Here is a 21,921-nt window from a genome sequence, read left to right as displayed (position 1 = left end):
GACTGATTGGGTGATATGGAGGGGGGAGGCGGGCGTTCCTTCCCGTGCGGGGATTGGGCTTCCTGACCGGGAGGAGGCGAGGAGGGCGGCCATAGGCGGAGTTGGCGCCGCTTCCCGCGTCACTCAGCTCCGTGGCGGGAAAAAGGAGAAGGAGGCGAAGTGGCCAAGATGGCGGGAAAAGGCGGAGGTTGCGACTACGCGGAGGAGGCCGGTGAGCGCAGGGGCGGCGGGCGGGCGGGCGCGCGGGAGGGCGCGGGCGGGCGGGCGGAGCCGAGCTGACCGTGTCTCTCTCTCTCTCCGCAGCGAGGGCTTCGGCCTTCCTGGAGGGCTTCTACCGGCAGAGCGAGGCGGGGAAGGAGTTCCCTTACGTGGAGCAGCTGGTGAGGCGGCGCGCGAGGCGGGCGGGCGGGCGGCGGAGCGTGTGCAGAGTGCGGGGCGGGGGCGGGGGAGCGTGTGCAGAGTGCGGGGCGGGGGAGCGTGTGCAGAGGGCGGGGCGGGGGCGGGGGAGCGTGTGCAGAGTGCGGGGCGGGGGCGGCGGGGCGTGTGCAGAGTGCGGGGCGGGGGCGGCGGAGCGTGTGCAGAGTGCGGAGCGGGGGCGGCGGGGCGTGTGCAGAGTGCGGGGCGGGGGCGGCGGGGCGTGTGCAGAGTGCGGGGCGGGGGCGGCGGGGCGTGTGCAGAGTGCGGGGCGGGGGCGGCGGGGCGTGTGCAGAGTGCGGGGTGGGGGCGGCGGGGCGTGTGCAGAGTGCGGGGCGGGGGCGGGGGAGCGTGTGCAGAGTGCGGGGCGGGGGCGGCGGGGCGTGTGCAGAGTGCGGGGCGGGGGCGGCGGGGCGTGTGCAGAGTGCGGGGCGTGTGCAGAGTGCGGGGCGGGGGCGGCGGGGCATGTGCAGAGTGCGGGGCGGGGGCGGCGGGGCGTACGCAGAGTGCGGGGCGGGGGCGGCGGAGCGTGTGCAGAGTGCGGGGCGGGGGCGGCGGGGCGTGTGCAGAGTGCGGAGCGGGGGCGGCGGGGCGTGTGCAGAGTGCGGGGCGGGGGCGGCGGGGCGTGTGCAGAGTGCGGGGCGGGGGCGGCGGAGCGTGTGCAGAGTGCGGGGCGGGGGCGGCGGGGCGTGTGCGGAGTGCGGGGCGGGGGCGGCGGGGCGTGTGCAGAGTGCGGGGCGGGGGCGGCGGAGCGTGTGCGGAGTGCGGGGCGGGGGCGGCGGGGCGTGTGCGGAGTGCGGGGCGGGGGCGGCGGGGCGTGTGCAGAGTGCGGGGCGGGGGCGGCGGAGCGTGTGCAGAGTGCGGGGCGGGGGCGGCGGAGCGTGTGCAGAGTGCGGGGCGGGGGCGGCGGGGCGTGTGCAGAGTGCGGGGCGGGGGCGGCGGGGCGTGTGCAGAGTGCGGGGCGGGGGCGGCGGAGCGTGTGCAGAGTGCGGGGCGGGGGAGCGTGTGCAGAGGGCGGGGGCGGCGGGGCGTGTGCAGAGTGCGGGGCGGGGGCGGCGGGGCGTGTGCAGAGTGCGGGGCGGGGGCGGCGGAGCGTGTGCAGAGTGCGGGGCGGGGGCGGGGGAGCGTGTGCAGAGTGCGGGGCGGGGGCGGCGGAGCGTGTGCAGAGTGCGGGGCGGGGGCGGCGGGGCGTGTGCAGAGTGCGGGGCGGGGGCGGCGGAGCGTGTGCAGAGTGCGGGGCGGGGGCGGCGGAGCGTGTGCAGAGTGCGGGGCGGGGGCGGGGGAGCGTGTGCAGAGTGCGGGGCGGGGGCGGCGGAGCGTGTGCAGAGTGCGGGGCGGGGGCGGCGGGGCGTGTGCAGAGTGCGGGGCGGGGGCGGCGGGGCGTGTGCAGAGTGCGGGGCGGGGGCGGCGGAGCGTGTGCAGAGTGCGGGGCGGGGGAGCGTGTGCAGAGGGCGGGGGCGGCGGGGCGTGTGCAGAGTGCGGGGCGGGGGCGGCGGGGCGTGTGCAGAGTGCGGGGCGGGGGCGGCGGAGCGTGTGCAGAGTGCGGGGCGGGGGCGGCGGAGCGTGTGCAGAGTGCGGGGCGGGGGAGCGTTTGCAGAGGGCGGGGGCGGCGGGGCGTGTGCAGAGTGCGGGGCGGGGGCGGCGGGGCGTGTGCAGAGTGCGGGGCGGGGGCGGCGGGGCGTGTGCAGAGTGCGGGGCGGGGGCGGCGGAGCGTGTGCAGAGTGCGGGGCGGGGGCGGCGGAGCGTGTGCAGAGTGCGGGGCGGGGGCGGCGGGGCGTGTGCAGAGTGCGGGGCGGGGGCGGCGGAGCGTGTGCAGAGTGCGGGGCGGGGGCGGCGGAGCGTGTGCAGAGTGCGGGGCGGGGGCGGCGGAGCGTGTGCAGAGTGCGGGGCGGGGGCGGCGGGGCGTGTGCAGAGTGCGGGGCGGGGGCGGCGGAGCGTGTGCAGAGTGCGGGGCGGGGGCGGCGGGGCGTGTGCAGAGTGCGGGGCGGGGGCGGCGGAGCGTGTGCAGAGTGCGGGGCGGGGGCGGCGGAGCGTGTGCAGAGTGCGGGGCGGGGGCGGCGGGGCGTGTGCAGAGTGCGGGGCGGGGGCGGCGGGGCGTGTGCAGAGTGCGGGGCGGGGGCGGCGGGGCGTGTGCAGAGTGCGGGGCGGGGGCGGCGGGGCGTGTGCAGAGTGCGGGGCGGGGGCGGCGGGGCGTGTGCAGAGTGCGGGGCGGGGGCGGCGGGGCGTGTGCAGAGTGCGGGGCGGGGGCGGCGGGGCGTGTGCAGAGTGCGGGGCGGGGGCGGCGGAGCGTGTGCAGAGTGCGGGGCGGGGGCGGCGGGGCGTGTGCAGAGTGCGGGGCGGGGGCGGTGGAGCGTGTGCAGAGTGCGGGGCGGGGGCGGCGGGGCGGGGCCCCTCCGCCGCCGCGCTCACGCCCTTCCCTCCCCGGCTCCTTCCCGGCAGCGGCGGGTGGCGCAGCGGGATCAGGTGGCGCTGCGCGTGGATCTGGACGACGTGGCCGAGGAGGACCCGGCGCTGGTGGACTCGGTGTGCGAGAACGCGAAGCGCTACGAGAAGGTCTTCGCCGATGCCGTCGCGGAGCTGCTGCCCCGGTACCGGCAGCGGGAGGTGAGCCTCGCCCCGCTCCCTTCGCCAGGCTGCGGCCTTCCTGCCGCGGGGAGTTCCCCTGGTGAGCGCCGCCTTGCCTCTCTCCTCTCGCCCAGCAGGTCGCCCACAAGGATGCGCTGGACGTCTACATCGAGCACCGGCTGCTGCTGGAGGGGCGCGGGCGGGAGCCCGGCCAGCCCCACGACCCCCAGAACCAGTTCCCACCAGAGCTCATGCGCCGCTTGTGAGTGCCGCCCCCTTTTGCCAGGCCTGGCCGGGAATCCTGCTGCCTCTGCAGCCGCCCCAGCAAGCATTTGCTGAGTTTCTCTTCTTCCGGTAGAAATGGAAGCTGGGGAGGGCAGAGGATGGGGGTGTCCTTTTCCCCCCTCCATCTACCTCCAGATGTTGCTGCAAGGCCTCATGGCCCCCCGCGGTCTCACTCTGTCTCCCTCTGCCCCGTTTCACAGTGAGCTGTACTTCAAGGCACCATCGAGCACCAAGGCCCAGGTGATCCGGGAGGTGAAGGCTGATGCCATTGGGAAGCTTGTGGCCATCCGGGGCATCGTCACCCGCGTCTCTGAGGTGAAGCCTCGCATGGTGGTAGCCACCTACAGCTGTGACCAGTGTGGTGCAGAGACCTATCAGCCGGTGAGGAGACAGTCTTCCAGTGGGAAAGGGAAATGCACAAGGGGGTGATACCCCAGCCGAGGCTCCTTGTACCTGACCCCCCCTTCCTTCTCCTCTTGCCTCCCAGATACAGGCCCCCAACTTCACCCCTCTGCTGATGTGCCCCAGCCGGGAGTGCCAGACCAACCAAGCTGGTGGCCGGCTCTACCTGCAGAGCCGTGGCTCCAAGTTCATCAAGTATCAGGAGCTGAAGATCCAGGAACATGTGAGCCTCTGTGTGTTTCTGTCAAAACAATGGGCCCCTCTGCTGCTGTAGCCATTTCCCCACTAACCACCCACAGCGTTCCAGGGGTGGAGAGCCAATATCTAGCTGCTCAGCCACCAGTGGAAGCAGCGTGGGCCAGTGGTTGCAGAGAGCATGTTTCACAGGCAAAAGGTCCCCAGCATCTCAAAGGTTGTTGGGTTAGTATGACGGGGAAAGGCACAATTTTACTTTAAGTTTTTCTGTCTTCCTCCTCAATTCCCAAAGTATTTTAGAGTGGCTTACGATAAAAGAGTAAAAAGCAATGTTAGTTGGGTGGTTAACATGCAGAACTGGTCATTGTGCACATTCACTGGGCCCCCTGGAGAGTGTATACATAATCTAGCTATAAGGAAGGAATTCTGCACATTTCCCAGTCAATGTGCACCTGTCAACTGGCCCAAAGTGTTTCTAGTCCTTGGGCCCCAAGGAAGGGCGCCTTTTGGAGCAGCCCTGTGATTGGCTGCCTCCTTCACAGCAGGTGGGCCTGTCCCTTCCCTCAAGGAGGCACTCACCACTTGTGGAGGCTGAGCCACTCCATGTCCACATCCTTGGGGCACAGCAAGTGACATTCAGACATAACCCAAGACTGGATGCTACACTGGAAACATCAAGCACCCCAAAGCAATTTGCTTAACAAGACACAAGCAAGGGAGGAGCTGGTCTCCTGCCATCTCTGCCGCAGAGCAGGCTTGACAGTGGGCTAGATCCTGCAGGGGCCAGTGTGGTGGCTGTGCAGCTGCTGCCTCTTCAAGCACCTCCAGGTGGGGGGCAGGGACTCTTTGCAGTCTCTGGGTGCGTGGTGGGGAGGTCTTGGGCAGGTGCTGGGGTCAGAGTAGGCAGTGCTGTTCTGGGCTAGGGCAGGTGGGTGGGTGATTGGAAGGTGATGGGCTCTCTTCATTGAATGTTTTTCAACAGAGGTTGGGCGGCCAGGGATTCTTTATGTATGATCCCTGCATTGCAGGGGATTGGAGCAGATGGCCTGTCTGGTGCCGGGGCAGAGGGTCTGGGTGCACTGGAAGGGCGAGGAGGGGGCCCTGCTCTCACCTCCCCCTCCCTCCCTCATAGAGCGACCAGGTGCCAGTGGGGAACTTACCGCGTTCCATCAGCGTCAGCGTGCAAGGGGAGAATACGCGCCTTGTGCAGCCAGGGGACCACGTCAGCATTACTGGCATCTTCCTCCCTGTGCGGCAGACGGGATTCCAGCAGGTCCTGCAGGTGGGAGAGCAGTAGGTCAAGCTGGGAGGGGTCTGGGGGTGGTGCTGGGGCTCTGGACTGAGCACATGTCTTGCTGCATTGTAGGGCCTTCTGTCTGACACATACCTGGAGGCCCACCACATCGTCTGCATGAGCAAGAGCGAGCAGGAGGAGCTGGGTGGAGGGGGCCTCACGGAGGAGGAGCTGCGCCAGATCACAGGTGGGGGCGGCTTCATCCTCCCTGCCCCTCTGGCCCCATGGGGCTTGGAAAGGGCTGGTTGTGGTGTGGAAGTGGTGCTCTGGCCTGCCTTGTATAGTCTGGTTCCAAGATGCTTTGGGCAAAATCCCTTCTCAGAAGAGGTGCCTCAGAGCTGGCAGCGAAACAGAGAAAGCAGCTGCCTTATACTGAGTTAGACCCAGGGTATAAGGCAGAGAGTCTTTCCCAGCCCTACCTGGCGATGCTGTTGGCAGGGATTGAACGGGGAAGTTTCTGCATGGCCCTTGGGCAATGACTGTCCAGGAAGAGAACTTTGGGGTCATGGCAGAGATGTAGCCCAAAGTGCTGCCTCCTTGTTCCTGGCCAAAGTGAAGCCAGTCTTGGCTTGCTGGCCCCTCCTGTAGGCGGCATCTCCTCCTCTCAGCTGCCTCAGCTGGAATCTAAATCGTAACCACCTCTTTCACACCCTGATTTGGAGAGTTTCTCTGGAAGTCGGCTGGCTTCTGTCAGGGATGTGCTTCTGTCCCTCAAGCAAGATTACTGGCAAACTCGCTTGTGCAGGGGGTGGGGCATCTGTCCGTCACCATCCCACGCAGTGCCTCCCAGCCCCCAGGATCCTGAATTGCCCAAGGGGCTGGTGTGGTCTGGTTGGGTGCCTGGAAGGTGCAGGGCAGGGGCCCCTGCCCCTCACTCACATCTCCCTTCTGCTGATTCCCTTGCAGAGGAGGATTTCTATGACAAGCTGGCGGCCTCCATCGCCCCCGAGATCTATGGCCATGAGGATGTCAAAAAGGCCCTCCTCCTCCTGCTGGTGGGGGGCGTGGACCAGAACCCCCGGGGCATGAAGATTCGGGGTAAGGCCCCCATGGCTGCAAGCAGCTGCTCTCCTGCGCCTCCTTTCTCCCTCGGCTGCCATCTCTGCTCTGGGGCCTTTTCTGCAAAGTGCTGCCTTTGCTCTCAAGGGTGGGGCGATGTTTTCTCCAGAGGCCAGAGGCACCCCTGGATAATGTGCCCTCTTCTTCCCATTCCTGGACCTTGTAGGGAACATCAACATCTGCCTCATGGGGGACCCTGGGGTGGCCAAGTCCCAGCTGCTGTCATACATCACGCGCCTGGCGCCACGCAGTGAGTACCACTTCAGGGTCCACTGACTGGGATACTGCATGGGACTGAGCCTGGGACCACCTTCTTCCTGCAAGGCAGATGCTCTGTCCCTGAGCAGCGCCTGTCTGGCTGATGTTGCAGCTGCTTAGTTGACTCCCTCTGGAAGTTACCCAGCTCCCGCTAAGGAGACCTACAGGCTGCCACGGTGGGGGGAGCAGGGAACCTGAGGTCTCTGCTTCAGAAGAAGCTGCAAGGGGGTGGGCAGAGGGGTCTGACCAGGGTCTTCCTTCCCACGGCTCTCAGCCAGGTGGGCAGGTGTCTATGGAAAGGTAATGCTGCTTAGGCCCTGAAGGCACACCTGAGCAGCCCCTGGTCTCAGAGGCCACTTCCACCCCCTGGGCTCCTTGCTTTCAGCTTCCTGCCATGTGTGTGTGTTGGGGGAGAGTGCACAAGGCCTTCTCTGTGGTGGTCCCCTTGCCTCTAGAAAGGCCTCGCCTCTGAGGTGCATCTCGCCATGATACTGATTTTGTTTTGTCAGTTGGACAAGACACCCCTTTTGCTCAGGTTTTGGGGGAGGGCCGAGGCTTATGAGGCCCATGGATTTTTTGTGCAGCCGGGGGCCTTATTTTGTGTCACCCAGTCCTTGAAGCTTAGCTCTGAGGGTGGGTGCTTCCTGCCCTGAGCCCAGGAGCGTTGGGTGAGGGCGGAGGAGAGCTGCTTTAGTGATGGGCCCAACTTCCGTCCCGTTCTCCAGGCCAGTACACCACGGGGCGTGGCTCCTCTGGGGTAGGGCTGACAGCTGCTGTGCTGCGTGACCCACTGACGGGGGAGCTGACCCTGGAGGGGGGCGCGCTGGTGCTGGCTGACCAAGGCGTCTGCTGCATCGACGAGTTTGACAAGATGCTGGAAGCAGACCGGACGGCCATCCATGAGGTGATGGAGCAGCAGACCCTCTCCATTGCCAAGGCTGGCATCCTGACCACGCTGAACGCCCGCTGCGCCATCCTGGCGGCTGCCAATCCCACCTATGGCCGCTACAACCCCAAGCGCAGCCTGGAGCAGAACATCCAGCTCCCGGCTGCCCTCCTCTCCCGCTTCGACTTGCTGTGGCTCATCCAGGACCGGCCGGACCGTGACAACGACCTCCGGTGAGCAGGGGCCGCCAGGTGCTGCAGATGAGGCCCTTCTCCTCCCCCCCCCCCGGGTTTTGCTGCTTTCTCTAAATGGTTGCCTGTTTTTCACAGTCTTGCCCAGCACATCACCTACGTGCACCAGCACAACCGCCAGCCCCCCTGCCAGTTCCAGGAGCTTGACATGGGCCTCATGAGGTGAGGGGGAAGGGCTTTCCAGCCCCAGGGGCCATTCAGTGGCTGGGCCACTGCGCATGGTGTAGGGAGGGTGGCTCCCATGCAGCGGAGGCCTTGGGTCAGGGCTCGTCTCCTTGCGTCTCCTGCCAGGCGGTACATTGCCATGTGCAAGCAGAAGCAGCCAGCGGTGCCTGAGGCTCTGGCAGACTACATCACGGCCGCTTATGTGGAGATGCGGAAGGAGGCCTTGTCCAACAAGGACACCACCTACACCTCGGCCCGCACCTTGCTGGGGATCCTGCGTCTGGCCACTGCCCTGGTGAGTAGAGCGCAACAACAACAATAATAAATAATAATAAAATTTTATTTATATCTAGCCCTTCCCAGCCGAAGCCGGGCTCAGATCGGCTAACAACATTAAAATGATACAACATTCTAAAATCATTTCATTATAAAATCAATTCAAATCTGATTAATGGCAACCATTGGGCTAGAGTTCTGTGAGGATTGCCAAAGGAGGGGGTCAGGCTGTGCCCTGGCCAAAGGCCTGGTGGAACAGCTCTGTCTTGCAGGCCCTGCAGAAAGATGTCAAGTCCTACAGGGCCCTAGTCTCTTGTGACAGAGCGTTCCAAGAGTCCTGCAGCAGCTGACCAAGCCAGAAGGAGCCACCGTAGCCCCATGTCTGGGAGCCCAGCTGGCTGCCTTTTCTGGGAAGCCCATCAGAGCCTCAGGGCAGCAGTTCTCCCCACTCACAGTTGCCAACAGCTGCTACCCAGCTCTGATGGTGGAGGTGGAATATAGCCATTGCAGCTAGTAGCTGCTAGTAGCTTTTTGCTCCCCCCTGGTTGTCTCATCCTCTTCTAAAACCATCTGAGCCAGAGGCCACCAGCACTGCATTTGTCTGCTCTAATTCTTCCACTGTTCAGCTCTCCCCCCACCCCACCCCACAATAAAATAATTAATTGTAGTTCTATCATATATAGTTTCCTCCCAACAGCTGTAGTTGTAGTCTCCATGCTGTCCTCTGGCCAATACTTCAGAGGGAAACAGGTTAATCCATCCTAGGCCACCTGCTCCACCTTCTCACTTCTAGAAATTTGTGTGGATACAGCAGAAATTGCAGTGGGCCAAACATCTTTTTAGAATACTTTGCTTGACCCCTGCAATTCTGGTGCCTGCGCTGAAAGGGTTTCAATGCAGCGGCAGGACCTTGGAGGGCATCGCTTGGTGGTTTGGAGCAGGAAGGGAACTGTTTCTTCTGTGTGGTGGTAGAGGGACCGTGGGTGAGCCGGCTGACATTGTGGGGCTCCTCTTTAGGCTCGTCTGCGGCGTGTGGACTTGGTTGAGAAGGAGGATGTGAATGAAGCCATGCGCCTCATGGAGATGTCCAAAGATTCCCTTCTGGCAGACAAGGGGCAGACAAGCAGGTATTGTATTGTCATAACCTCATGCTGTGGAGTGGGGCATCAGACTTCTCTTGGGCTACTGGATTGACCTTCCCCCTCCCCCCTCCCACTGCAGGACTCAGCGCCCCTCTGAACTGATCTTTGCAGCCATCAGGGAATTGGTTCCGGCTGGGGGACCTCGCTCTGTGCACCTAGCAGCAGCTGAGCAGCGCTGCGTCTCCAAGGGCTTCACTCCTGCCCAGTTCCAGGCTGCGCTCTCTGAGTATGAGGAGCTCAATGTCTGGCAGGTGAACCAGAAAAAGACCCGCCTCACTTTTGTCTGAGCCCTGCTAGCCTGCAGGAGGTCTTGGTGCCTGGGCTGGGGGACTGCTTGCAGGGTGTCTCCTGCTATCGCTTTTATTAAGACTGGCATTTTTCCCCAATAAAGCAATTAATTTGTATATCTTGTGATCTAAATAATGCCACTCAATGGCTGAATGCTGACTCCTACCAGCTCTCTGCTTCCAGGGCTCTTTCTGCCTGGGGGTGGGGGGCGGGATGGGCAGCCCGCTCAAGGTTGCAATGTCCATTGAGGAGGAGAAGCAAGGGGGTGTTGTAAGACCTCCTACACACACTACCACCCCAAAGAGGCCAAAGACATGAACCACACACAAAGTGTCTGCCGTCAAAACCGCTTTATTAGAAAGAGCCAACATCTCAAAAGAAGAGCCCCCGCATTCGCCGGCCAATGCCCTGGCGGTCATACAGAATGTTAAACTTGTTCACAAACTGGTTCATGGTGTTGCAGGTCTTGGTGATGGTGCCAAGGTATGTCATGAGGCCCACGTCATTGCATTGCTGAGAGGGAGACAAAAGGAGGCCGGCTGATCACAGAGGGGACAACCTGTGTCCTGCAGAGCTCCTGGAAGCACTTCTTCCTCCCACCTTCCCATGCACCAGAGCTCTTCTCCAGCTGCCCTCAGATCAGGCTGTTGCAAGCTTTGCCATAACCTTAGCATTGGAAGAGACACTGAGGATCATCTAGTCTAACCCCTTGCAATGCCAGAAAAGCTCACGTTGGCAGGTGCATTTCCAACCTTTTCCTTTTGTGGAGGTCTCTGTGAGATGCAGGAACCCCCCAGGCCATAGGGAAGCACTTTAGCTGGGGAAGTAGAAGCAAATGACAACATTCCTGCTCCATCCCTACCCCCCATTAACAAGGGATTCCTCTCCCCCGCTCACTCGGCAGGAAGCAGACAAGTTTTCCTTGCCAGGACACTCACATCATAGAAATCTGTTTTGAACTTGTCAGTGCTCAGCACAGGCAGGCAGTGGCAAAGAGCATAGGCCTCGCGCAAGATCTCGTGGTTGAAGGGCACCTCCCCTGGCGAGGGTGGGAAAAGAAGCAACAGTTTAGAGAGGAGGCTGAGGTGCTTCCCACCTGCAGGAAAGAGGAACAGAGACAAAGGTGGACACTGTTGCTTCACCCACAGCCCTCACCTGCTTCCGAGGCTTTAACATACTCCAAGATGAGCTTGACACGGCTGTGAAGCATCTTTATGGCACTGTGCTGGGCAATGAGATGCTCGGCCACTACAGTGACAAGTGGGGGAGGGGGAAGAGTCAGGGGGAAGCCGCCTGAAAATTGCCCTAAGACCTCTCTCCCCTGAGGCATGAAGCAGGCCAGGAAAAGCTTTCACCATCCTCATGGGAGACCTTGCAGCTCCAGCCCAAAGTTAGCACTAACGGGCTAACAGCCCCACTGCCCATTGCCCCCCCCCTTGCCTGTGGAGTTCTCGCCGCTGCCCGTCGCTGTCATCCGTGCCACATGATCAACCCCAATGCGCTCGGCCTCCTCTGTGGCCAGAGTGTACATCAGTTCAGCAAACAGCATTGTAGCCTTGATAGAAAGGGGGAAAGAGACAATAAGGCCGCAGATAGGCCTCTCCCCCTGCACAGGCAGCAAGCGGGGCTCCCTCCAAAGGTGGCTGGCTCTCCTTCCTTGGAGATTTTTAAGCAGAGGTTGGATGACGAGGGATCCTTTAGCTGTGACTCCTGCACTGGGGATCTCTCCTCCCATATAGGAAAGGTGGCCCGCTTCTACCCAAGTCCTTGCAATACATGCCTTTCTAAAAAGAGTGAGATGGCGCAAGAGTGGTGGGTATTACCTCTCCATTGATGATGTCAATCACCGACTCGAAGACACTGACAGGCAGCTGAGAGAGAGAGAGAGAGAGAGAGAGCACAGCAGCTCACTCAGATGTCCCTTGCTGCAGCTGTCTGAGGTTTCAGTCATGGAAGGGAGCAGGTACTCACATCCGTGTGTTTTGTCATGGGGTTCAGCTTGAGGAAGAGGGGGCTCTCGATGATCTCACACACCTGAGGAAAAAATGAAGGTGCTATCAGGAGCGGCAGAAGTCCGGGCCTCTGTCCCTTGGCAATGTGAAACCGGAGGGCTGCTCAGAGGCCTCTGCCCACCCATCCCACAGCCAGCAGGCAGCAAAGGGGGTGGGGGCAAGGCTCACCTGCTTATGGACATGGATGTCAGACTGGTCTGGGGGGCCGCCTGTTGTGTACCAGCCTAGGAACTCCAAATCTTTGAAGACTTGTTTAACTGCAGGACAGCGGAAGAAAAACAGCTATCATAACATATAGTGACACTGGTCAACTACGATGGCTGCAAGAAGGCATTAAACTAAGTTATGGAGGATAAGACTATTGCTTGTGAATATGACAACGGATCTGTATTACCTTTACTATTGGAGGCAGAATTCTTCTGAGTACCATTTGCTAGGAATCACCCCGGGGAGGGGGAGGAGTCCAGCTGCAATGGGGTCCTGATTGCCAGCTCCTGGGGGGGCGGTGCCTCTAGTTTACCACTGTGCAGAAGGTGTGCGGGGCTCTGTGGGCCCCTCGCCCCCCTGCTACCAGCCAGGCTGCTCCGAGAGACCCTCTTTGGCTCATGCCTGTCCTGCGAGTTGCCCCCGCCAGCCCCCTCGTCCTCCTGGCAGGCCCAATTGCCGACTCACACTGTTCCTCCTTGGTATAGTAATACTCCTTGTCGATGACCACGTTCTCCCCCACCGTGTGCGAGAGCAGCTCGAAGGAGTTCATCACCTCGATGTTGCGCCCCTCCTGGCGGCCGATCAGGGCCCCGATTACTGCGGGAGGCAGAGGGGGGAGTCAGGGCGGCTCCTCCCAGCAGCCCCAGCGAGGGCGGCTTGTGCGAGTTTTGCCAGAGATTGGGGGGGGGGGCTCTCTCCGCTCCCTTCCCGGAAGCCTTGGCAAGGCGGGCGGCCTGAGGTTGCAGAAGATGCATTCGCGCCCCCCCCCCCGCCCCGGCCGCCGGGCTCGGTCCCTTCGCTCCGGGGTCCCGCGGGAGGCCGCCCCTTCCCGGCTCGCAGGCAAAAGCCCACCGGGTGCAGCTCCCCCCCCCCGCTCACCTTGGACGGGGCGCCCCTCCTGCGAGCGCATCCGGATCCAGTGGTCGCTGATGTTGAGGATGACGAGCGGGTGCAGCGCCACCGACACGCTCCCCGTCACGCCCGACGCCATCACCGCCGGCGCCGCTGCGGAGACCGAGGGAGTCGTGAGGACGGAGGGGGGCCCCGAGGGCGCCGCCGCCGCTCTTTCCCGCCGCCCCAGCCAGGCCCGCCCGCCGCCTCCCGGGCTTACCCGCCGCGTCCACCTCCATGCCGGCCCCGTTGCTGCTCCCGGCCGGGCAAGAACCGCCGCCGCTGGGAGCAGCCGCCATCTTGGCCGCGTATGTCCCGTCGCGCTCTCCGTAGAGCAATCTCCCCGAGGGACGAAGGGCGCATGAGCGTCGGGAGTGAGGCCAAAGAGATACGAAGAAGGTAGAGGGATCCCGAGGTGGAACTTCCGGGCTCTTCTCAAAGCGGCTCGGCGGAGAAGGCGACTGCGCAGCTGCCAGGGGGGAGAGGGAGGACCCTTACAGGAGAGGAGGCGGGGCGGGCCCCGGCTGCCCTTGCTGCGGGTGGCGCAGGCGGAGCAGCCGCCGTCCCAGCGCCGCGGAGATTTTCATTTGTTGTCCGCCTAGAAAGACCCTCATGCCCCTCCCCGCCCGCGATCTTTTTTCTGGAGTCCCACGGGCAGCGGGTGGGGGCCGCCGGGCTGGAGCTCCGCGCGGTCCCCGCCCCCCGTAATAATTCCACATCTGAAATACCGTGTCGAGCTCTGGACGCCACAGTTTAAGATATTAAGGATATTGACAAGCCAGAAGGTGTGCAGAAGATGATCAAAGGTCTGGGAAACCAAGCCTTATGAGGAATAGTTGAAGGAGCCGGGGCTGTTTGGCCTGGAAAAGAGGAAACTGAGAGGAGATATGCGAGCCATCTTCAAATACCTCAAGGGCAGGGAAGATGGAGAAGCTTATTTTCTGCTGCTCTGGAGGGCAGGACTCGAACCCATGCCTTCTAGTTTTAAGAGATTCAGACAACATCAGGAAGAGCCTTCTGACAATAAGAGCTGTTCGACAGTGGAACGGTCTCCCTCGAGACGTGGTGAACTCTCCTTCCTTGGAGGCTTTTAAACAGATGGCCCTTCTCTGGTGAATGCTTTAGTAGATATTCTTGCATTGCAGGGGGTGGACTAGATGACCCTTGGGGTTCCTTCCAACTCGACAATTCTATGAGTCTAACTTGTGCTCTGTGTTTCTATGGATGTTCCTAAAGCTGCAGTCTTGTAGGTGTCAGCAAAACCTAGTCCGGCATTCTAACAACTACAAAATCTTGGCTTTTAAGCAGGCATTTAAGCTTCAGTGTTAGGTTCAGTACAGTACTGTACTTTTCGATTTCATTTCCTCTCCGCTGCTTTCTTTTCTGGCTCTCTGTACCCAGACACGCACTTAGGTATGTGCACAAAGCGAACAAATATTCCTGCAAACTGTGGATCACCATTCAAGCACCTGATAAAGTGGAATATAATCCACGAAAGTTTCTGTCGCAAGACAGTGGCAAATCCTCGTGTCGTGGTGCCCCAGGACTCCTTTCTCTTAATGTGGGAGCAGTGGCGTAGCGTGGGTTGTCAGCACCCGGGGCAAGGCAAGTAATTTGCACCCCCTAACCCATGGATTTGCGCCCCCTAACCCGTGGATTTGCGCCCACTAACCCTAACCCCCAGATGTTGCGCCCGGTGCGGCTGGCCCCCCCCTGCACACACCCCCACGCTACGCCACTGTGTGGGAGGGATTTGGGGAAGCTCTGCCTCTCCGAGTTCCTCTTTCTCGACAGCTGCGTCTGCTCTGGCGAGCGGGAAGAGGGGGCTGCCCCAGCCCGACTGAAACCCCAGTTCCTCCTCCTGGCTGCACGGAAAGGGGAATCCGCCCTCCAGGGCCAGCTCAGCTGATTCAGCGAAGCTGGAGGGAGGCGCCCGTGTTGCTTTTAGCTGCCTCCTCCGGCGCCGGCAGCTGCTTTGGGGCGCGCCGGTCTCAGCAAACAGCGCCTTGCGCAACTCGGGCATTCCCGCCTCAAGAGCGGCCGCGGGGAGCGGCATCTGCCGTGTGTTGCTAAGGAGCGCCCAGAGTGGCGGGCAGGGAGGCGCCTTCAGCATTCACAAGTGCAGACCAGCTCACGTGTGTAGGGGGAGAGCAGGTGCCTGGGAGCGCCTCTCTTTTTTAGGAATCATAGCATCTTAGAAACTGTAGAGTTGAAAGGGATCTTGAGGTAACGTTACCAGATTTTTTTCAAAGAATCCGGGGACACTTTTTTTAAAAAAGAGAAAAGAAGTTATTAAAAATATTTTAAAATATATATTAAGAAGTAATATCTTCTCTTCTGTGGTGTCCTCTGTCGCGTGGCCTTCCTCTGGGCAGTGGCGTAGCGTGGGGGGTGCAGGGGGGGGGCCAGCCGCACCGGGCGCAACATCTGGGGGTTAGGGTTAGGGGGCGCAAATCCACGGGTTAGGGGGCGCAAATCCACGGGTTAGGGGGCGCAAATTACTTGCCTTGCCCCGGGTGCTGACAACCCACGCTACGCCACTGCCTCTGGGCCCCAGCCTACTTTCTTGGAGCGCTAGCCGCCGTGGAGTAGGCTCAGGTCAGACCTGGGCTCGGCCATGTGTCCTTGCCCTCCCAGGGCTCTCCTACCTCTCTTTCTCAGTGGCAGCGGTGGCAGTGGCACGGCAAAGTCGGGGTTCCCCTCTCTTCCTTCTCCCTGTCAAAATAAAAAAGTTCCTTCCAGTAGCACCTTAAAGACCAAGAAAGCTCGTACCAAGAACTAACTTAGTTGGTCTTTAAGGTGCTACTGGAAGGAACTTTTTTATTTTGACTATGGCAGACCAACACGGCTACCTTCTCCCTGTGTCAGCTCCGGGGTTTTCCTGGCCCCGGAGTGCCACGGGGCGGGTGGCCGGGCACTCTCGCTCCTGGCTCGATTTGGGGGGGGGGGTCAGCGGTTCCCCCAGTTGACGCGCCGGACGTCCCGGTTCTCCCTTGGCAGTGGCAGCAGCAGTGGCAGTCTCAGCAGCCTGGAGCCAGCCTGGTAGCGCAGTTGGATCTGGCTGGCTTCAGGGGCTGCTCGCTGCTGTGGTGCCTGCTATTTTGCCTTGCTGGAAGTCCCCATATGATGTGTCTGGAGACAAATTTGTAACTCTGGGGACTGTCCCTGGGAAATGGGGACATCTGGTAACCATATCCCGAGGGTCATCTAAACACATCAGTCATAAGGACACCAGAAGAGGCCGGCAGGCCAAAAGGCCCATCTAGCCCCGCATCCGGTTCTCCTCCCATCCAGAGGCCGGCATGGAAAGCCCGCAAGCAAGATGCGAGCGCACCAGCCACTTGCCCCACTCTCGATCCCCAGCAACGGGGGTCCAGAAGCATTGCTGCCTCAAATTGTGGGGGCAGAGCTTAGGCATTGTGGCTAGCAGCTATAATAGCCTTAGCCTCCATGGTTTTCTCCAACACTCTTTTAAAGCCCATTTCTGACTTTTGGGGGAGCGAGTTCCATCGCTTGACTTTGGGCTGCGTGAAGAAGGACTTTAGATTATTTGTCCTGAATCTCCCAACGATCAGCTTCATTGGACGGATGCCCCTGTATTCCAGGGTCACGAGAGAGGGAGAAAAACTTTCCTCTTTCCACTTTCTCCATGCCTGGGCGTAGCCAAGGAGAGCCCCCCCCCCCATTCCTCAAATATTATTGAAAAGCATTACCCGAGGTTCTCCCCCCCCCCCAGCAGAAACCTGCCCCCCATCAAAAGCCTGGCTATGCCCATGTCTCCATGCCATGCATAATTTTATAAACTTCTGTCCTGTCGCCTCTTACTTGAATGTTCTTTAAACTAAAAAATCCCTATGCGGAGCTGGCGAAACTAACAGCAAAATCAAGAAAGCAACACGAGGGACTAGTCATGAAGAATGGAAGCCCTTTTGGAAATATCTGAAAAAATAAGCAGATGAAATCGCGAGCAGGATTTGAAATATGAGCAGCGATTGACGATTGATAATATACGAAATACGTTTTAGCAGAAATGTTGATTAGAATGCGTTATGTAAATGGGATGGGATTAAGAACAGCATGGAGGGAACGGCGGGAAGTCAAAGTTTAAAGAGAAATGTAAAACAAATTTGGAATCTTGAATATATGTATACTGTATAAAGTTTAATTTAAAAAACAGACTTCAAAAAACTAAAAAGTCCCAGGCGCTGCAACCTTTCTTCATAGGGAAGCCTTCTCCTCCACTTTATCATTTTGGTGGCCCTTTTCTGACCATTTTCCAACTATGCAATACAGTATCCTTTCTGAGGTAAGCCGACCAGCACTGCACACAGCATTCCAGAAGCGGTGGCACCATATATTGGTACAAGGACATGATAGCAGCAGTTTTATTTTCACTAAGTTCTTCACCTTCCAGAGACATACAAACACAACATAAACCGCAGAATCAATAGCAGTTATGGGGCTTCTCCTCCCATGCAGGGAACAGGGAAGGGGCTGGCGAGAGATGCGGCTTGTAGTTTTTCCCCAGCCGGAGACGCCGGAGGGCGGGGGGAGGAAGTGGGTCCGAGGCGAACCTTCCCGGAATGTGCCTGGAGGGGTTGAGGTTGCGCAAGGGGGCCTAGAGTTGCCGGGTAGCAGCAGCAGCAGCAGCAGCAGCAGGGCAGGGCAGGCAGGCGGATAGAGACCCATATGGAGGTCCTGGAGGTAGGAGGCAGTGGGACTGGGGGCGTCGGTTGCTTGGCTGGGAGCCAAGGTGAGGCAGGGAGACGGCGGCAGGACTCGTTTGGCCCCGACGGCAGGACTCCTGGGTCCCATGGGGAGGAAGGAGTCAACTCTGCTCCAGGGGCTTGGGGGAGGGCGGCGGAGACGGCTTTCTAGGAAGCGAGAACCTCCAGGAGGGTCATCAGCACCCTGGACAGCCGGGAGTGGGGAAGAAAGGCAGTCCCACCCCCTCGACGGCCCGCGCTCCCTCCCACCTGCCCACCTCTCGCCCCCTCCCCGCCTCCTTTCCAAGGGGCTCAGCCATAGCCCCAGGGAGGAAAAGCTCCACCAGCCTCCGCGGAGGGACTGCCTGTGAGCCCGGAGAGAGAGAGAGAGAGAGAGAGAGAGAGAGAGAGAGAGAGAGAGAGCGTCCTCTGCAGGAAGAAGACCACGGCCTCCCCCCCCCCCCCAGTCTCAACTGGGCGAAATGCGGAGATGTCAGGATTTGAGGCTTCCTTTAAGTAGGGACAATCTAGGACAGAAGAGCCGCCAACCAGATACCCCAAAAGAAAACCTGCAAGCCGGATTCAGGCACAAGAGCATTCTCCTCTCTTGCGCTTTCCGGGAACTGGTATTCGGAAGCATTATTGCCTCGAGCTCTTTAGGTAGAACATAGCCATCATGGCCAAGCAGCCATTGATAGAGCATCTCCAAGCAGCGCAGAATCCTAAGAAAGGGGTTCAGGTTAAAAAGGAGAGTCAAGATTGTCAAATATTTCGAAAGGCTTGGAAGTTATCTAAAACTGGGGGGGGGGGGGGGGAGAGCTAAGAACCAGGCAAAGCGGGGCTGAAAAACGATAAACAAAGAGCCATCTAAAAGAGGGAAAAGTAGGTTGCAGCAGGCAAAATTTCAGGGCACCATTACCCCAGTGCACTACAAAAACAAAAGGAAAGAGCACTCTCTGCTGGCTCCCCGCAGCTGAAGGTTTTTCCAGATTGACGGCTACATTGGACAGACAGGGGACAAGAGGCGGTTGCTCTCTGGGTGGCTCCTTGCTTCGGAGCTGCTCAGTAGACAGTAGCTATAGGGTGGGTGGGAGAAGTGTTAGCCTAGGAGAGGGAGAAACACGCGGTAGCTGCGGAACAAGCACCGCGAACAAGCACCGCCGAGTGCATGTTGGGCCTTTTCAATGCGTTGAGGGAGTGGAAGATTCTTGGTTTGTTTTTGTTTTAATTTTTATTATGTATTTTGTGTTTTTTATATTTCATTTTTATTTTGTGAACCGCCCTGAGCAATACGGATGAAGGGTGAATAAATAAATAAATAAATAAATAAATAAATAAATAAATAAATAAATAAATAAATAAATGAGCGGTTTTCTTTCGGTTTTTTCCAGCGGACGCCGAAGAACCTCTCAGTGCCGCTTTCTGGTGGCTCCGCGTGGAACAGCAGCAACAGCACCTCCGGCTGCTTGGAGAGCGCCGACTTCCAGTACCTGCTCTTCCCCGTGGTCTACAGCCTGGTCTTCGCCTTGGGCCTGGTGGGGAACCTCTTCGTCCTGGGCTACTTCTTCCGCACCAAGTCGGCCACGGAGCCCGCCAACGTCTTTCTGGTGAACCTGGCCGCCATCGACCTGCTCTTCGTGCTAACGCTGCCCTTCCGCATTGCCTACCACGCGCTGCGCAACGACTGGGTCTTCGGCGAGGCGCTGTGCAAGGTCACCGGCTGCCTCTTCTTCGCCAACCTGTACGGCAGCTCCCTCTTCCTGGCCTGCATCTGCCTGGAGCGCTACGTGGCCGTTGTGCACCCGCTGCGCCACCTCCGGCTCCGGCAGCTGCGCTACCGGGTGGCGGCCGCCGTCGGGGTGTGGGCGGTGCTAGTCGCCGCCGTCCTGTACCTGGCGCTCCGCGGCCCGCTGACCAGCCGCTTCCCCGACGGCCGCACCGCTTGCCTGGAGAACTTCTCCTCGAGCTCCTGGCGGGGGCGCATCTCCTCCGTCAGCCTCTTCGCCGCTGCCGTGGGCTTCCTGCTCCCGCTCTTCCTCATCGGCATCTGCTACCCGCTCATTGCCTGGCGGCTGCTGGCCGCTCCGGGGATGCAGCCCGGCTCACGAGCGGTGCGGCGCAAGGCGCTGCGCACGGTGCTGGTGGTGCTGGGCGTCTTCCTGGTCTGCTTCGCGCCGTATCACCTGGTGCAAGTGGTGCACACGTTGGGTCGCGCCGGCGTGCTGGGCGGCTGCCCGCTCATTCGCGCCACCTACGTGGCCCGCCGGCTCACCATGGCCCTCACCAGCCTCAACGCCTGCCTCGACCCGCTCGTCTACTACTTCGCCGCCGAGCGCTTTGCCTGGCAGCCCGGCTGGTGGAAATGCTGCTGCTGCTGCTGCCGCCGGCTAGAAACCGCCCAGCCGTCCCTGCTGAGACTTCGCGGGCTCGTGGCCAGTAAGCAGGGATCCTCCTCGTGGGGAGAAAGCTGCGCTCCCGGCACGGCGCAGTGAGCTCTCCAGCAGATCGCTGATCGTCGGAGGTGCGCGCGCCTGCCTCCTCGGGCATTCTGGCTGCGCATTCGTGTGAGCGAAGGAGTTCCTCAGCCTTAGACCAGCAGCCTTAGACAAGCGTCCAGCATATTGAGGACCAGTTAAACTGCCCTGGAGGAGGTTCCTTCGCCCTCTTCACGTTAAAGTGCTCATTTACACACCCACAGCCCGTTCGTCGCAAGGACCGTTTAAGAGATGGGAATTTGGAAGGCAGAGAGAGCGAGAGAGACTTCCTCTCCCTTGACGGGGTTTCTAGAGCTGCTGCTGCGGGTGTTGGGGCTTCGCAGTTGGGACCTCTTCTGAAGTCTTTGTGGCAGGCAGACTTTAACAAGGCGCAGGTACTCCCTGCTTTCTACACACCCATTAGAGCAAAGGTAGGCCACAGCCAGGCAGAAGAAGGGGAAGAGAGCGTCTTTTGCACGCAGAGGGGCCCAGCTTCAATTCCTGACGTCTCCAGGAAGGGTTGAGAGAGACCGTAGGCTGAAATCTGGAGTGCTGCTGCCAGTCAGTGCAGAGAGCAATGAGCCAGATGGTCTGTCTCCAAATAAGGCAACCTTCTATCTTGCTAATGGATCGAGAAAAGGAGGAGTGCTGTATGGGCCTATGTACCCCTTTGCCTCACACCTTCCTCAGCATCTGAGGCAACCATTCTGCACACAAACACACACAAATGTTATGTCTGAATGGCCAAGTTTCCCAGGGAACATCCCAACAGCCCTCATTGCCACTTGTCTGTGAGTGCAGGGGTAATAAGTGGAAGACAGAGCCTCATCTTGGCCAGCAAAGTGGGTGGGTGCTTCTAGGGAACAGTGTTAGTGTCAGAGTAATGCAGTTCAGGCAAGACACAGTATTCACATATTGCAAAGAAGATGGGGAGAGGGTTACAACATACAATATAGGTTGCTATAGGCATTGATTCTCTTGCTCCTGCCCAAATCTCTGTTTTTATTCTAGAGCCTTTCCATCACAATACCCAAACAACAACTAGCTAAACGACAAAATATGTTAAATAACTTTATTTTGCTGGGGGGGGGGGAGGGCAGAGTAAGTGACAACACATTCTACTGAGCGTGGAACATGTTGGTCTGGGAATCCCAAACCTGAAACTGTATTACAAGGCATTTTGGTTGAGACATGTTATACAGATCATTAGAAATGCAAAAGACCTTCCTTTGAGTTCAGCTTGATTCACCATCAAGGCATCAAGGCATTATTGCTTCCGAACCCATCAAGGTCATTGATTTGGAAAAGTAGCCACCTTTTCCTCCCCTCTAGTGGTATGGGGGGAAATGGAATGCAGGCCTATCCCTGGCTCCCTTCCAAAATTGTATTGTCCAGATAAATACAAACAATGTGACAGATGGACTAGCAATAGTCTAAGGTACATAAAATATTTATTTGCTAGAGGAAGACCCACAAGAACCCTACAGGTCTGGGATAAATGGCAATATATTCCTATCATTTGGTTTCAGCATTGCATTGGAGGGTCTGCAGTTCTGTGATGACTGGGCTGCACATGTGGTGCGACTGCCCATCAGCAAAATAATTTTGGGAAACATTTCCCAAGAGTTGGGGAAACTACCACCTCCCCCCTTTTTTTTCTTCTTGTTAGATCTTTAACCTAATAAATCATAACAAGCTAGCATTATAATTTGGTGGTGGAAGCTGGTTGGGGGCAAGACACTCCTAAAATGTCTAAATTTAGTAAAGGGTTAGCGTTTAAGCAAACCCCCATAATTCCTGAATTTAGTAAATTACCTAGGGGATAAGTCATTTAAGAAACAAAGACAGAGTGATGGCCCATCAATAAAACAATCAACCAGGGAAGCCCTGCCCTGAGTTCTGGGTATTTACATGGGCATAGCCAAGATCACTGACCAATCATGTTGGTTCTGCCCCCCCCCCACCCTGAAGAAAAATCCTGCCCTCCCCTGACAAAAATCCTGACTTTGTCTATGGTTGTTGTTTAGTTGTTTAGTCATTTAGTCATGTCCGACTCTTTGTGACCCCATGGGCCAGAGCATGCCAGGCACTCCTGTTTTCCACTGCCTCCCGCAGTTTGGTCAAACTCATGCTGGTAGCTTCGAGGGGTTG

The 21,921-nt window shown here is 59.4% G+C and overlaps 3 protein-coding genes across 5 annotated transcripts; 2 read left to right on the top strand and 1 right to left on the bottom strand.

Annotated features, from left to right (window-relative positions):
- The first annotated feature begins 49 nt into the window (after positions 1–49).
- On the top strand, positions 50–9,596 carry MCM7 (minichromosome maintenance complex component 7). 2 transcript variants are annotated; one of them, XM_083510040.1, is made up of 15 exons: positions 50–211; positions 304–380; positions 2,854–3,018; positions 3,117–3,241; positions 3,465–3,645; positions 3,752–3,889; positions 4,994–5,143; positions 5,228–5,342; positions 6,062–6,193; positions 6,381–6,464; positions 7,198–7,591; positions 7,688–7,771; positions 7,901–8,069; positions 9,068–9,177; positions 9,272–9,596. In XM_083510040.1, exons 1-15 carry the CDS (start codon positions 169–171, stop codon positions 9,477–9,479), a joined length of 2,175 nt encoding a protein of 724 aa, XP_083366166.1. In that variant the 5' UTR covers positions 50–168; the 3' UTR covers positions 9,480–9,596. The 2 variants fall into 2 exon arrangements, with proteins under 2 accessions (XP_083366166.1, XP_083366165.1); XM_083510039.1 differs by having other exon boundaries at positions 54–211; positions 3,114–3,241.
- A 219-nt stretch (positions 9,597–9,815) lies between these two features.
- Positions 9,816–12,950, bottom strand: COPS6 (COP9 signalosome subunit 6). Of its 2 annotated transcripts, none has more exons than XM_083510054.1 (10): positions 12,811–12,950; positions 12,579–12,704; positions 12,165–12,296; positions 11,661–11,749; positions 11,452–11,514; positions 11,304–11,351; positions 10,921–11,035; positions 10,636–10,728; positions 10,419–10,519; positions 9,816–9,993 (listed from the first exon to the last, which is right to left on the bottom strand). In XM_083510054.1, the coding sequence occupies exons 1-10, from the start codon at positions 12,887–12,889 to the stop codon at positions 9,853–9,855; spliced, it is 987 nt and encodes a 328-aa protein (XP_083366180.1). In that variant the 5' UTR covers positions 12,890–12,950; the 3' UTR covers positions 9,816–9,852. The 2 variants fall into 2 exon arrangements, with proteins under 2 accessions (XP_083366180.1, XP_083366181.1); XM_083510055.1 differs by having other exon boundaries at positions 12,579–12,698; positions 12,814–12,938.
- A 3,425-nt stretch (positions 12,951–16,375) lies between these two features.
- Positions 16,376–21,304, top strand: LOC310709922 (lysophosphatidic acid receptor 6-like). The gene is made up of 2 exons (XM_083510049.1): positions 16,376–17,294; positions 18,688–21,304. The coding sequence occupies exons 1-2, from the start codon at positions 17,280–17,282 to the stop codon at positions 19,786–19,788; spliced, it is 1,116 nt and encodes a 371-aa protein (XP_083366175.1). The 5' UTR covers positions 16,376–17,279; the 3' UTR covers positions 19,789–21,304.
- Positions 21,305–21,921: the final 617 nt, after the last annotated feature.

The sequence above is a fragment of the Podarcis liolepis genome (genome assembly GCF_965112155.1).
Source record: "Podarcis liolepis genome assembly, chromosome: 6".
NCBI classification, from domain to species: Eukaryota; Metazoa; Chordata; class Lepidosauria; order Squamata; family Lacertidae; genus Podarcis; species Podarcis liolepis.
This window is presented reverse-complemented; position numbering and strand designations above follow the sequence as displayed.